Source organism: Nicotiana attenuata, chromosome 5 (assembly GCF_001879085.1).
Source record: "Nicotiana attenuata strain UT chromosome 5, NIATTr2, whole genome shotgun sequence".
NCBI classification, from domain to species: domain Eukaryota; kingdom Viridiplantae; phylum Streptophyta; class Magnoliopsida; order Solanales; family Solanaceae; genus Nicotiana; species Nicotiana attenuata.
The window spans coordinates 55,278,129-55,293,964 of NC_031993.1; the positions used below are offsets into that span (position 1 = coordinate 55,278,129).

At 35.6% G+C, this 15,836-nt stretch overlaps 1 protein-coding gene across 2 annotated transcripts; it reads right to left on the minus strand.

Moving 5' to 3' along the window:
- On the minus strand, window positions 1,932–9,824 carry LOC109225883 (ras-related protein RABH1b). Of its 2 annotated transcripts, XM_019390695.1 has the most exons (7): window positions 9,472–9,824; window positions 6,009–6,079; window positions 4,821–4,909; window positions 4,533–4,644; window positions 2,533–2,623; window positions 2,215–2,369; window positions 1,932–2,086 (listed from the first exon to the last, which is right to left on the minus strand). In XM_019390695.1, the coding sequence occupies exons 1-6, from the start codon at window positions 9,586–9,588 to the stop codon at window positions 2,223–2,225; spliced, it is 627 nt and encodes a 208-aa protein (XP_019246240.1). In that variant the 5' UTR covers window positions 9,589–9,824; the 3' UTR covers window positions 1,932–2,086; window positions 2,215–2,222. The 2 variants fall into 2 exon arrangements, with proteins under 2 accessions (XP_019246240.1, XP_019246238.1); XM_019390693.1 differs by having other exon boundaries at window positions 1,932–2,369; window positions 9,472–9,823.

A 15,836-nucleotide genomic window follows, 5' to 3' on the forward strand; every position in this document is an offset into this window, starting at 1 on the left:
ACTTTTTGAGAACGAATATTACTTTACACACCCAACCTTTCCAAAGTGTATCTAAGGCACACCATTTTTTTCTTAACCAGTTTTTCAGAATATGTTTAATATCACGCACCAATCAAACAATGACACGTGTCATTTAAAAAATAAAATAATTAAAATTATAATTATACCTCTCATCTTACTCATCTAAACTACCATGGCCGTCTTCCTCCTCTGTCACCATCAAACACCATAGTCTTTTCTTCCATCTTTTACTTAATAATAAAGCCACCATTAACTAACAAAAATCATCAGAAAACACACCCAAAACTCCATCTTTTCCGCTGAAATTGAATCAAAATTTTTGAGTCCAGATCCAACTCATTTTCCATTTCACTTCTGTAAAAGTTCGACCACCATTAATTGTCATCGCCACAAGTCAACTATTTAAAAAATCATCCATTATAAAATTAAAGAATATGCAAAAGCTTGAGCTAAGCTTTAATGGTTGGAAAAAAATTCGGAAAATTCTCGCTTCCTGAAAATTCGACTTCGCCATGGGTAAAGCTCAAGTTAAGCTTCTCTGCAACGAGAAGAGATATGAGAAATCGTTGTATGTCTATTTGAGAAGAAGGAGATCGGGTGGTGGAGCTCAAGGAGTAGCTATGGTAAAATTATAAAAAAGGAAAAAGATGACTCAATTTAAAATTTTAAAAAACTAAAAAAAATTGACATCTAACACAAAATTCTTTTGTTCACGCGAATCTTTCGTTGGAAAAAACACGCACTATCCACGTGGGCAAAGTAGTGTGTATTAGATACACTTTGAAAAGGTTGGGTGTGTAAAGTAATATTTGTTCCTAGAAAGTATGTAACTGGGATTTGGGTCATAGTTCGAGGGGTAACTTATGTATTTTGCCTTTAAAGAATGGAATTATACATAAAGATATGATGCATACTGCAAGTTACACTGACTTGGTTGCACTGACTTGTAATATCGATCATGACATTAGAGAAGCTGTACGTTGGATGTTATTGCAACTACTGAAATAAAACTGTGGTGAACTGTCAGTTGATGTTGGTTTGTTTGGTGTGTTTTGTAATCATCACACCAAAGAATAGAGATGTGACATGTGAAAGTATATGGTAGAAAAAGATTATCTCGAATATATGTAACTCCTATCTTTTTTTGTGGATTAATTCACTCTCAAATTTAAAAAATAGAGAGGTGACATGTGAAAGTAGATGGTAGAAAAAGATTATCTAGAGAAAGAAGCTATTTTTTTTTTATTCATAATTGAGAATATAGTTATCTAATTGGATTCAAATTGAAAATGATAGCACAAATGCCACTTACTGAGAACTAAGTGAAAAATGTTATGTGACTTTTTCCTTCATTTTACTGCTTGTATTTTTAGTTATTTTAGAGAAATTTTAGATACGTGAGAAACGACTGAAAAAGTATCTATTTTGTTGTGATTTACTATAATTATATAAGCTTTTCAGCAAGGCATTATAAAAATATAATACTTCTACGATTTACTTAAAAGGAGATTTGATTAGTTTTGATATAATTTTGGTAGTTGAAAATTAGTTTAATTATCATGTTGGTTATTTTTCTGTATAGACTAATTTATAAAATGACCACTTAATAAACTCACTAATATTTATTTAATGACCCGCGCTTCGCGCGGACAGATTAACTAATACATCTATATTCCTGCTTCACTTAATGACCTCCTAGTCCATGAGAAAATTCAATATAACAGCACTATAATCAATCTGGAGTCTATTGTAATCAATTCAAAGGAAGCAATAGCAAAGAATAATGAATGTGACGAGAATATAAGAAACAGTGAATCAGAGTTCGTAGGACGAGTTCAGACTTTATTACTTTCCAGCAAATTCAGACTAAAGGAAAATCTACAAGAAACTATATAGCTGCAACATGAGGATGGCCAAACAAAAATTCAATTCCAGAACTCGAGTAAATCAACGGATATATGTGCTTAAAGTTCTTGTTCCAACAGGGAATAGCCAAAACTGCATATATATCTAGAAACAGATAGCTGACACATACTAGGTCCTAGTCAACTATGATGACAATCTCCTGCATCAAACTCAAAAGTCCGTACCAAAAAAACAAAATCAAAATTCAGATGCTATGAAAGATAAAGAACTTTACACGCATTTGTTGTTGACTATAAGAACAAAATCGTAGACCAAGGAACTTCTAACCATTAAAGTTAACAGGCACATCCTCCTGACTGTGCTTGTGACTGGGATGCATTCGCATTGCTTGACTTGAGGTTGACATCGACCATGTCTTCTTGCTTAGCAGAAGATAACGTCTCCATTCCTGGCAATGCCGCGGCAATTTTTCTAAATAGAGGCTGCAGTTGTATATTAAGCACTATGAGCAACCAAAAGATACATAGGTGCAGGACTAAACTGAAAAGAACTAACTTAATCATATCACAGTATTCATTTTTTATTTTTGTGGGTATAACAGAGTAAATGGCGCACATATCATCATCCATCGATAACTTTACTTACTTTTATATTGAAGCCAGCCTTAGCACTGGTTTCAATAAACATGACATTTATTTCACGAGCTTTTGCTTCTGCTTCCTCTATTGAAACTTGCCTATAATTCAGTCATAGGAAGAATGCATGATAAGTATAGCATAGTATGAAGATAATTAGAAAATATTAAAACAAAAAACAAAAAGATAATGTACCAATGAGAGACAGCACAACACAAATTGCACAAATATACAACCAGTCGAGTTGGCAGACTCCTCTTTGCTTATAACAAAAGGTAAGTGTTAGCACCCTAAGCCTATCAGAAACACAGATGTGGTACTTTTTTATTTATTTATGCGGAGGAATTGTGGTATTTGTAACACAGATATGCTTGCTTTGCCACTTCAGTTGCAACCCCATGAAGCCAGTGCACATTCCTCCTCTACCATTGAATAAGATGGGTGGAAAGATAAGGACCTGTACAATCCCTGCCTCGATGTACTGCTAAGGTTAAGAGATTTTATCTTGTTCCCAAGGGGACAGTTGAAAGGCTGAGAAATAGGAATAATGCCCTGGCAATCCCAAGTTTGAAATCAGGATAACGCTCAGTATGAACCCATTTGCTCCAATATCCACAGGCACACTTTTACCACATACTTATGCATATGAGGTGTAACAGGCTGGCCGGGAAAATAGTCGAGAAGTGCAAAAGCTGTCTGGAGGATTCGTTGAGGCCTGCAGAAGTCCTTGGAAGAGGAAAAATGAAGCATCTGGCAAATACAAGGTACATGGTGGATTTTTTCCTTTAAGGGTTGCCCACATAAAATTCTTGATTTTCTTTATTTATTTGTTCTCGATATTTTTTCTAGCATCTACTGTGGATAGTAATAGTCAATAGTACAATGTGAATAGTATCTTACATGTGAATACTAACCCGTAAGTATGAACCACATTATACAAATACAAAATAACCAAATTTTCATATACCATAAGTATGAATAATATACCATATGTATTGACATAGTATGTATAAAGATAACTTGTAGACATTGACAATACTCATACATAACAATCTCGGCAAAGAATTATTGCAATACTTTGATACAACTTTTTGGGACCCACGGAATACCCCACATATATCAATACTACTCCCTCTATTCCTATTTTTATGACGGTGGTGTCCCTCTGTTCCATTTTATACAACACTATTTCATTTTTAATATGTTCTAAAAGAATGACACTTGTCCCTATTTAGAAACTCTTTCATATTAAACTTCTCATTTTACGCATAATGACATAATTTTATTGTTATAGAAATGTCATGATATGTTTATGACAAGTTCTAAAAGTACTTTTGGTATAGGACAAATGTCTTTCTTTCTTAAACTTCATGCCCAGTCAAACATCGTCATATAAAATGAAAAGAGGGAAGTAAAATAGCAAGAATAAAAGGAAAATATTTAGGTGGAAAACTTTTATTACGGGATCAATAGATCCTGAGAAGCAAAAATATATCACTAGAGTGAAATTTTATGGATAATATAGCAATAAAGTCAATAAACTAGTTTTTGCAACAAGATAGTCACTCAACATTACCTTTATCATAGAAAGTCATTAAACAACTTTTATGTAACTAAAAAGTCACTCAACTTTGCCAGTATCATCGAAAATGCCTCTATTTCCTCCTAGTGATTTACTGTGATACTCAAGCGAATTTAATTGCCCTTATGGTTACAAAAGTAGTTTACTGACATTCGTAATACTCACGTAAAGTTGAGTGACTTTTTCATTACAACAATTAGTGTAGAAACTTTGTGCGGTAAAGTGAAAGGTGAGTGACCATCCATTGGATTAATACCATAATACCAACATACATCCCCCAAAATGACAAACTCAAAGCCATATGACCATTCAGATGAAATAGCAGGAAAAGAAGGTGAATTTCACCCTCATCGGTTCTCAAACAGAGCCCACCAACACCACCCTCGCCCAAAAAAAAAAACAGAGAAGGAAACGAACTTTATGGTTACCTTTTTTCAACAAGATCAGTTTTGTTACCAACAAGCACAATGATAACGTCACTGCCGCGCTCGGTACGAACCTCCTCAATCCACTTCGAGGTGTTTAAGAAGGACTGCCTACCTGTAATCACCGAGAAAAATAAAGCCTGTGAATTTAGTGACAGAAAGTCAAGCCAATACCATGAAAATCACATAACATCAACCATAAGCAGGATTAAAAACACCAAGTCCGTTTAAGATAAACTGGATAGACACTTTTCTACCACACCACAGTATTAACATCGGAAGAAGGCATACTTGCAACATCATAAACAATGACAGCAACAGAGGAGTCCCTAATATAGCTTGGTATAAGGCTCCGAAATCTCTCTTGCCCCGCAGTGTCCCTATAAAGACAACATGAAAGGGTTAATTTTTACTTTTTAGACCACTTAAATTGTACATCAAATAAAGAATCTAGCATAAAATAGTCCTAGAAGAAAGCTTGGGAACAATAGAACATTTCCTAATCAGCGCCAAATAGGCCAAATAAAATTGATTACCATGAAACTAGCTTGTAACGGCATTTCGTCAAGTCAGTCATTTCATAATATGGCCAGAGTTCTAAACTTATGATAATTAAACAAGAAACAACTTAATCTATGCTTTTATCTTAAAACTGGGTAAGATTTCTTTTTGGTTTCTTTTCTTATCTAAACTTATGATAATTAAAAAGACTGAACTGAATATCTGAACTTTTAAAAAGACTGAACTCTTTTCACCACCGTATTAAACAAGAAGACTGAACTCTTTCTTAAGATGGAAAACTTATCATCTTAATGTTCAGATATTCATATTCCCTCCATCCCAAATTGTTGGAGCTAGTTAACTTCACACAGATTAATAGAAAAAGTTGAGTATTATATCTAAGTTTGATTGAAATATCTTATATTATTAATTAAGAACAATAAATTATGAAGTAGTTTTGTTTAGGTTTATCCGACCTTCTGAAGATAGTTGAATATTCCATCAACCAAGAAGGTAATTTCTTGGGATGACCTAATAGAAACCAGATGAAATAGAATTTCATACTCCTATAATACCATGTACCAACTCTGGTTTATATTACTTTGTACCATGTTCTCATATTCCAACTATAATTACCAGACATTTCTTCCAACCTTAGATGTAATTACATATAAAACCTTCTTTTTCTCTCAATCCTCTTGGAAAGTCAATAGAACACGATAGCATGGAGGGAATGATGTATACTTTTTTTTTTCCTTGTATCATTTTCTTTCTGAAATATGTAACCCATGCTATCACATTGTACTGCTAGTTGAAACTTGTTAATCTTTCTGTAAATAGAATTTACTGTCCTCCTTCCAAAAAGAAAAGATGGATATGAATACAAATCTATAAAACCTGTATCAACAATTTTAAATACTCAAGAGCCGTCATACTAATTAAAGATAGAAATAGTGCAATTTTATCAGTAAATCTTACCAAAGTTGCAATCGTACTGTACGATCTTCAAGATACATTGTCTTTGACAGGAAGTCAATACCAATTGTAGCCTGAATATAAAGTTGAATGAAAAGAGAGTGAGATCAGAGATTTAAAGATTTTATTTTCTGATTGGTAGATTGGGAATCAAGGATTTTGGCCCAACGGATATATTATAGTCGAAAAGGAGAAACATGGGTTACATGTATAGATAACAAAGAAAAGTATTTTCCAATCAAATCACGAAAAAGCAAACCAAGCATTAAGTGTGATAGTATTCCCAACTAGGAATATAAAAAAGAAAAACCAAATGCAAGAAGCTATAACTCAATTAGAAATTTCGACGAATTCTTCTGATCTGCATAGGCAGCAAATTCAAAAAGTATTTGAATATTCCTTGTCAAGACAAGGTGAACGGACGTAGGCGAGATTTTAGGCTTGATACACATTAAAAAAACATTTTAAACAGCTGTGTAAGACTAGTCCCAGGAGGAAAGCTACTTTGTTAAGTATTACACAGTGTAACTGGTTCACTGCCATAAACCGCTTTCCAGGCATAAAAGTTCAGAATCTTACAGACCACATTGTCCATAGACATACAGAAAGGAGCAAAAGCTATTTGTGGTATGATACTGAAGTGAGGACATCATGACAGCATAAATACATGCTGTGTTGATTTTTCCTATCAGTGTGCTGCTTCTAAAACATACATTTGTACCACTAATGACTAAGTGCAAAGCGCAAATAAAGCCTAGGCTTTAACGAGAAAAGGCGCAACTGGAGAAAAAGTAAAAACAAGTATATGTAGTCCAAGACTAATAATTATAAGCATGAATAACAAATTTATGGACAAAGAAATTGGAAAAATTTACGAGAAAGTGAAATATCAATTGTTTAGTGTCGCCTTTCAGGATTACACTCATTGGCAAAGAAAAGTATGCCTTAGAGCCTTGATGAGGCACTAAAGCGCACACAAAGCGAGGCGAAGCGCTCAACATGTTTTGAGCCTCGCTTCAGGGCTTAAGCGAGCTTCAAGCGCGCCTTTGACAACACTGCCTGTAACCCAAATGAATTCTACCAGTCTCAAAGAATATGCGAGGAGTGAATTCTAATAGAATTATGTACTTTTCTCGCTCTGCCAAATTCTTGGTCACCATCCAAGTATAGAAATCTTGGACTCTTTGAGGCCATTTTGAGACTTTTATATCATCTAAGGTAAAGGTATGAAAACCGGTACCTACCTATTTGCTTGTGGCAGAATCATATCTCTTTTCTGTAATGGGCTAATCAGTCATCCCATCTTGATCATCATCAACTTCGAAGACCTCTTGCTCCCTGGGCTGATTCATGAAAATGGGAGGAACTTCCCTTCCATAATTCCCCTTTTTTTTGCCAAACCAAAAAACTGCACAAGTGTCTTAAACTATTTTCACTACTTAACCCCCTAGAGGTAAGTACCCATTTGAAGACATAAAAGTATGCACACCTTATTTATCCTATTCACCATGCCCATTTGAAGACATAAAAGTATGCATACCTTCTATATCATGTTCACCACTCTACCCCACAAGAAATTACCATGGAAAAATAAAATATCTACACAAGTTTTTCACTTTTAACCCACCAAAAGTTACCATAAAAATCCAAAAATATATCAATGAAGTTGCCTACCCATGTCTTGCCATAAAGTTCTCAAAGCTCAATGCCATGCAAGTACTATTCAAAGGTCCCTCGTGTCATCAAAGAAAAGTCATTCGTGTCAACTCAAGCCATAAATTTTCCCAAGTTCTATGCCTTGCAAATACTATTCAAGGGTCCCTCATGTCATCAACGAAAAGTCATACATGTCAAGCCATAAATTTACCCAAACTCAATGCCATGCAAATACTATTCATGGGTCCCTTTTCCATCATCCTTGTCTTGTCCAAACTAATACCAAACCCAAGGCCATACAATTTGTTTTCTAGTTCATGATCATGCTTTTATGCTTTGTCTATTAGCCAAATAAGTGTCCTACATGGTAAGATTTTTATGTTTGTTTGTACTTGTTTTACGGCACTTGTACTATGTAATTAAACAAGGGTAGTACATGTAATAGCTTTCCATCTCCTATAAATAGAAGCCTTTGTTGCAGTTGGAGAGCATCTCATTTCCAACCTAGTTCTCTCGTAAAAACTCTTGTGTAATAAAATGTCTTCTTCTGGATAAGTCTCTTATAGATTCTCCAAAATATGGAGATATGGTTGGTTTATATTTGAGTGTAGAGTCACTTCAATTTTGCAGTTGTACAGAAGCAAAGTATAGAAAAATGTATTTACTCTTTCTATTTCTAACCATCATGGAAATTGAACTACATGTGGTAGAAAACCGTGTGAGTCATCAATACAATGCGCCAATTGTTCTTGGATTTTTAATAACATTGGATGGATTCAGGCTTTGTTTGTCACGCTCATATATTGGAAGGCTAGATTTGTTTCGACGCATCAAATTCATCAAGAGCTCCAATTTTCTAACAGCAACATAATCCAAATAAAATTTCGAAAACACAAACAGGGCCTATAATATGATCAGCGAAACATCGGGAAACATCTAACATGTCTCTTCTCTGATTCTCTCTAAGCAAATTATACATCCTTATGCTAAGATACATGCACTTTCTAGACCATTATTTTCTACACTATTTTACAGCTTATCTTCTCAATATTCTTTCAATTTTATAATAACATTACCCTAAAGCTTCACTCTCAAATTGAAAATAGAACTTCTATGTTCGATTTTGTGGGCACACTTTCCTTTTCGGTCTATCTCAAAAAAATGATACTTTTCTTCATTTAGAAACAATATAGCTTTAAACTTCTCATTTTACCCTTAATTGAGAAGATTTACAGCCACGCAAATGTCTATACTATGTTTTAGTCCATAAGCTTCAAAAGTTTTTCCTTCTTTCTTAAACTGGGTGTCCAATCAAATACTGCAACATAAATTGAGACATAGTAAGTAAATCTCTAAGATATTATATTGCTTTGGGCTAAGCTAAATAAGACTATTTGAATGATGGCCCTCCATGGATTCACCTATATAAGCCGCGGCTAAAGTTGCAAAAATAAGAGCTTGAATACCACTTGTAAATAATCCGAGGAGCATGACAGGTATAGGAACTACTAAAGGTACTAAAGAAACAAGAACAACAACTACTAATTCATGTCGAAAACTAAGTGATAAAGGTTTTCAGACACTTCTTGCTACTCTCTCTAGTCCGTCCATCTATTTGAACCTTTGAATATAATGTAAAAAGGTAATAGCAAACTGAACTAAAGAACGAGACAAACCACAACAAAGAAAAACTAAATATCACTAACAACAAGCCGAAGAGAGAGAAAATTACAAAAGAAGCAGATCTATTAAAACAGGCAATGATAATATGCATTAAGCATACTAATTGAGTATGAAAAAATCCTTTAACCTGATAAGTATTGTCGAATTTGTCATACATAAATCGCGTGATAATACTGGTTTTACCGACAGATTGATCTCCTAAAAAAACGAGCTTATACTTTGCAAGCGCCGAAACCGGAGCCATCTATCGATCTTTCGAAATAACCTGATAACGGACCCGATCAGTATTTTCCGACGGTTTTATGAGAGATCTCGCCGGAAAGTTATCGGAGAAAGCAAGAGTTGGATTTGAGAGAGAGAGAGAGAGGAAATTGTAGTTTTGTATGAGGGAGCGCGTGAGGTGTTTTGACGAAACAAATTTGAAACGGAGTTGACGGCAAGGGTGTTAAAAACCAAAAAGAAGTACCGTACCGAAAACCGAATGAACCACAACCAAATCAAATCAATGTATGGATTGACTTTTTAAGCTGGTAAGTGTTAAAATAGCGATTTTAATCCCTATGTTATTGCTGTATTTCAGTTTTGATTGTCATATTATTATTCAACTTAATACATTTAACTTTAACTTAATTTTATTTTATCAGTCTTTTTTAAAAATACTTTTAAATATCAAATTACAAAATAAGACAATAAAGGTTTCGTTTACAATTAGTTTATTTTAAGGAGAGAAATAATTTTATATATTTATTAAAAAAATTAATTAATATTATTATTTAACTAAAATATAAAATAAAATATATATTAAATATTTTAATCAATGCAAAATAAAAAAATTTAAAATAATAGTATCGGATCTGGTATTACTTATTGTTTACGTGATAAATTAAATATACTAAAATAAATCATTATAAATTAAAAATCTAACAATCAATCAATATATAAAAGAAGAGACCAATTTATAGTAGAGCAATAAGAGAAGGAGAATAAAAATATGATGAAAATAAAAAAGAGAAAAAATGAATGGTAGAAATAAAAATGAAAAGGGATAGGTTAAATTGGGGAGAAATTCAAAAATAGCCAGATTTACCAATGGTCGTTGAAAAATAGCCAAGTTTCAAAAGTCATCGAAATTTAGCCACTTTAAATCTGAGCGAAAACACTGTTCAAAATCCGGAAAAATACGCCCGCAAATTTTACGGGAGTTCCAGCATAAGTATGCTTGAACTCCCGTAAATTTTACGGGAGTTCCAGGATAACTATGCTGGAACTCCCGCAAATTTTACGGGAGTTCCAACAAGTATAATTGTCCAGTATAATATACTGGAGTTTGGAGCACTGGTGCTCCAGTCTCCCGCAAATTTTACAGGAGTTAGCAAAGTATACCGGTCCAGCATAATATGCTGGAGTTCGTACACAAATGCACCAGAACTCCCGTATATTATACTGGACTGGTCNTTAGAAGAACTCGGGTTACTGATAATCGGAAAAGTATATAAAAGAGATTTTGAATAATATAATCAGAAAGCAAATAAAACAAAGTATATTCCAGTCGTGTTTTTCGTGTCCTTACAGTTGTTTGTGACTTTCCCTTTTATAGCTGTTTTGGAAATACAGACTTTTCCTTTGTCATAATAAGACAATTATGGGTAATTTAATGACCTTAAATGTTACGTTATGCAATCATATACATTAAATACATATTCTCTAACGTTTCTAGTATTTAATACTCATTAAATGTTGTATCTGGGCTCTTTTTTGCTGTCAGATTCATTCCTTTGTCTCTTCTCGATCTTTGACCTTTGAATGTCTTGAATAGGTACGAACGTTGAATTATTTGTATGACTGCTCGTGCCTTCTTCATTTAACTTGCTCGTATCTATTGTTGCTCGTGTCTGTTAACCAACCTTAATTCTTTGACTGCTTGATCAGTCTACGTGCCATGACACGTCACCATATATATAAATACAATTTTTCCCAATACACACCCTAGATAAAATTCCTGGCTTCGCTTTGCCCTTGTATAGATCTTCTACTTGTGGCAGAATAGAATATAGCACAATATGGGGAGAAATTCAAAAATAGCCAGATTTACCATTGGTCGTTGAAAAATAGCCAAGTTTCAAAAGTCATCGAAATTTAGCCACTTTAAATCTGAGCGAAAACACTGTTCAAAATCCGGAAAAATACGCCCGCAAATTTTACGGGAGTTCCAGCATAAGTATGCTTGAACTCCCGTAAATTTTACGGGAGTTCCAGGATAACTATGCTGGAACTCCCGCAAATTTTACGGGAGTTCCAGCAAGTATAATTGTCCAGTATAATATACTGGAGTTTGGAGCACTGGTGCTCCAGTCTCCTGCAAATTTTACAAGAGTTAGCAAAGTATACCGGTCCAGCATAATATGCTGGAGTTCGTACACAAATGCACCAGAACTCCCGTATATTATACTGGACTGGTCCCTGTTGCAGCAAAATAGTGGCTATTTTTCATTGACTTGATAAACGCTGGCTATTTTTCATTGACCAGTGTGAAAACTGGCTATACCATGATATTTTAACGTTAAATTGACGAGGCATAATTTGGGAAATCTAAATCTCTGCTAAGAATATTCTTGTCTTGAAAAAATTATTTTCTACTTATGCTTCTTAAAAAGGCTAGAATTTATAACTTCATCCCAAAAATAAAAAACTGCTTTTATTGCTACTTAAAAGTACTTTTTGTCCTGACCAAATACCTCAAATTAAAATATTTTTGGATTACCAAAAGCTTCGCCAAACAGGCTCTAATTCTCATCATTGTCGATCACGTCAATATATCCCAAAGACGCGTCATACATGTAACGACCCGGCCGGTCGTTTTATATATTGTAGCCATGTTCCCATATTTATTGCTTCTTCTGTATTCATCTATGGTTATGTGACTTGCCGAGGTGGTTGAATTGGTTTAGGGGATGTTTCGGAGTGAAGTGGGACACTTAATCCCAATGTTGAAGGCTTAAGTTGAAAGAGTTGATCGGAGTTTGACTTTTATATAGACGACTCCAGAATGATGTTTTGCTGGTTTCAATAGCTTCGTATGGCGATTTGGACATAGGCATATGTCCGGATATTGATTTGGAGATCCGTAGGTTGATTTGCTACTTTTTGGCGAAAGTTAGAAAATGAAGGTTTGGAAGGTTGAGAGTATTGACCGAGAGTTGAATTTGTTGATAACGGGTTCGAATTTTATTCCGGAAGTTGGGAAAGATCTATGGTGTCATTTGGGACTAGTGTGCAAAATTCGAGATCATTCGAAGTTGATTTGGTATGGTTCGGCATGAGGTTTAGGAGTTGGAAGTTCATTAGTTTCATTAGGCTTGAATTGGGTGTGATTCGTGGTTTTGATATTTTTTGACGTGATTTGAGGCTTCAAGTAAGTTCGTATTGTGTTTTAGGACTTGTTGGTATGTTTGGATGGGGTCCCGGAGGCCTCGGGTGTGATTCGGGTGGTTGGCGGATCATTTTTAGACTTTGAAGGATTGTTGAAGCCTGAATGTTCTAGTTCAATCGCACCTGCGAGGGATTTCCCGCTGGTGCGACGCCGTAGAAGCGGCCATGTGATCGCATATGCGGGCTTGGCTGGGCTGGGCTAGAGAAGGTCGCAGGTGCGAAGGGTTTACCGTATCTGCGAGCCTGCAGGAGCAGACAAGCTGGTAGAATTAGGATCGTAGATGCAGAAGGGTTTCGCAGGTGCGGACACACAGAAGTGGGAGTTGGACTGCAGAAGTGGTAGGTCGGAACTTAAGTGAAGTTCGCAGGTGCATGGTTTTGACCGCAGAAGCGGAATTTTGGATCGCATTATGCGTTTTCACTGGCATGTTCTTATATTCGAAGGGTTTGAGTGTTTTCTCATTTTGGGAGATTTGGAACTCGGCTAAGGGCGATTTTTGAGAGACTTTTTGCTACAATTGAAGAGGTAAGTGAAGTTTAATCTCTTTTAATGTTAGATATTGATTAACAATTGACTATTACATGAGTTTGAAGTGAAATTTGGGGATTTTAGACTATGTTGTTGGAGAGTGAGATTTGATGATTTGAGGGTCGATTTGTGGTTGTAATGGATGAAATTAGTATAGCTGGACTCGTAACTGAATGAGTGTTCGAAATTTATAAATTTTGTCGCGTTCTGGGGTTCCGGGGTGCGGGCCTAGGGTTGACTTTTCATATTTGATTAATGACTTTAGCTTTATCATTTGGCATTATTTCCTATGGCTATTATTGACAGTATTAAGTTATCTTAGCTAGATTCGAGTCCTTCAGAGGCTGATACACGCGGGAAGGGCTTGTTAGAAGAGTGCTTTAGTTTGCTTGAGGTAAGTATCTTACCTAAAACTTGGTTGATGCACTAGTTGCCTGAATTATTTGTGATAGCTATGTGCTATGAGTGGCGCATATGTATGGGGTTGAGCCCATATACGTGCACCGGGGTACTATTTCATGCTCGGGGTAGTGATTAGGCTTTAATATGCCTTGAATTGATTGCTAAGCTTTATGATGTGATGTTTACCCTACTTGTACCCCCACTATGAGCTATTTGTACCACATTTGAGATTATGTTGAGGTTATTCTCCCGATTGAACCTTATAAACTGCTATTTCATGATGAAATTGTTTGTTCTAGCTGTGGTAGCACACATTGCACATGCGTATACCATAGTATGTTATTTATACCAGTTCAGGAGTATGAAACTTGATAATCATTGATCATGTACATGTATTCTCTTATATTTACTTTCTGTGTATTATGATATGGACTGATAGCATGTGACCATGCCGGGTGGATTGTGAGTGAGTTGTCTGTGCGGTTGGTATTATTGGCACGTGAGTTATCCATACAGCACGTGAGTTGTCCGTGCGGATCCAGATATTGATATTATAGGCACGTGAGTTGTCCGTGCGGATCCAGATATTATTAGCACGTGAGTTGTCCGCGTAGCGTGTGGATATGGATCCATCCCCCTAGGGTCACCCTCTCATTTTCTCCCTTGATGGTGTACACGCGGCTTTGAGGAAACTAATCAATGGATTGGTACGGATATAGAAATATTAAGGAAAATCTGGCTAGTGTTTGCTTTGAATTTTGCGTTTCATCTTTACTTGCAATCTCCTGGTTAATTACCTGATTTACTGCATATCATCTTTATATGTTGCATCATTAACTGAGCAGAGAACTTGAGTAATTGTCCACACAAAGATGGTTCTTTCTATGCTTTATGACTTGATCACATTCATTTTCTGTACTTGTTGAGTTTATGAAACTGTACAGGTTATAGCAAGTATCATATATAATTCTTGCTTCTTTTACCTCGCCGAGGTTAGTTATTATACTTGCTGAGTATATTGGGACGGTTGTACTTATGCTACACTTTGCACTTAATTGTGCAGATCTAGGTGTCGAATCCAGTCATGAGTAGCTAAGGCTTGTAGCAGGGCTGATCATTTAGAGACGAGGTAGGACTGCATTCTCGACCGCAATCTTGGCGTCTCTTTTCTTATGTACTTTTGTTTTTAATCAAAAAAGTATTATATTTGGTCAATTCGACTTGTATTTCCGAATTAGAGCTCATGGCTCTGTATTTACCAGTTCTGTGGGATTTATCATGTATTGGCATTATTATGTTATATTGTGGTTTCAGATTTATATTATTTCTGTAAATTCCATTATTTTGGTTCTTTATTGTTATGTCCGGCTTGCCTAGAATGTGTGTTAGGCACCATCACGATTGGTTGGATTTTGAGTCGTGACAAGTTAGTATAAGAGTCATAGGTTCATCGGTATTATGGCTCATGGGCAAGTTTAGTAGAGTCTTGCAGATTGGTACAGAGACGTCTGTACTTATCTTCAAGAGGCTACCGAACTGTTAGAAAACTTCACTTTTTTGCATTCATGTTGTGCAGGTTTGTTATTTTCGAAGTTTGAAACTTGACTCTTGTATTCTCTCATAGATGGTGAGGACACGTGCGACCAGATCAGGCAGAACAACCACCAGTACTGCCAGGGTCGTGAGAGGTTGGGGCCACAGTAGAGGTCGAGGTAGGGCTCGCACAACAACTAGAGTATCATCTGTGGAGCCATTAGTTGCTCCAGCTGAAGAACATGTACTAGATATTGTTGAGCCAGTGGGATGTCACGCCCCGAACCTGGGCCTAGACGTAACACGGCACCCGGTGCCTGACTACATGCAACCGAGTGAACCAACTAGCTGGCTGAATCAACATGTGATATCATAACATACTGAATACGAAAGATAAACTAACACATGCTGATATACTGAAAGTCTGAATGATATAAATCAATATGCGGAAACACTAACATAAGTCTGAAGTTTATCTGTAGCCAACATTGCTTAACATGAAAAGCCTGTGACTATGGCTAACTATTGTTCTAGTCAATGAAGCCTCTAATGAAGTACTGAAAACACTGATTGTCTGTAAATACTGAAAGACTATAAAA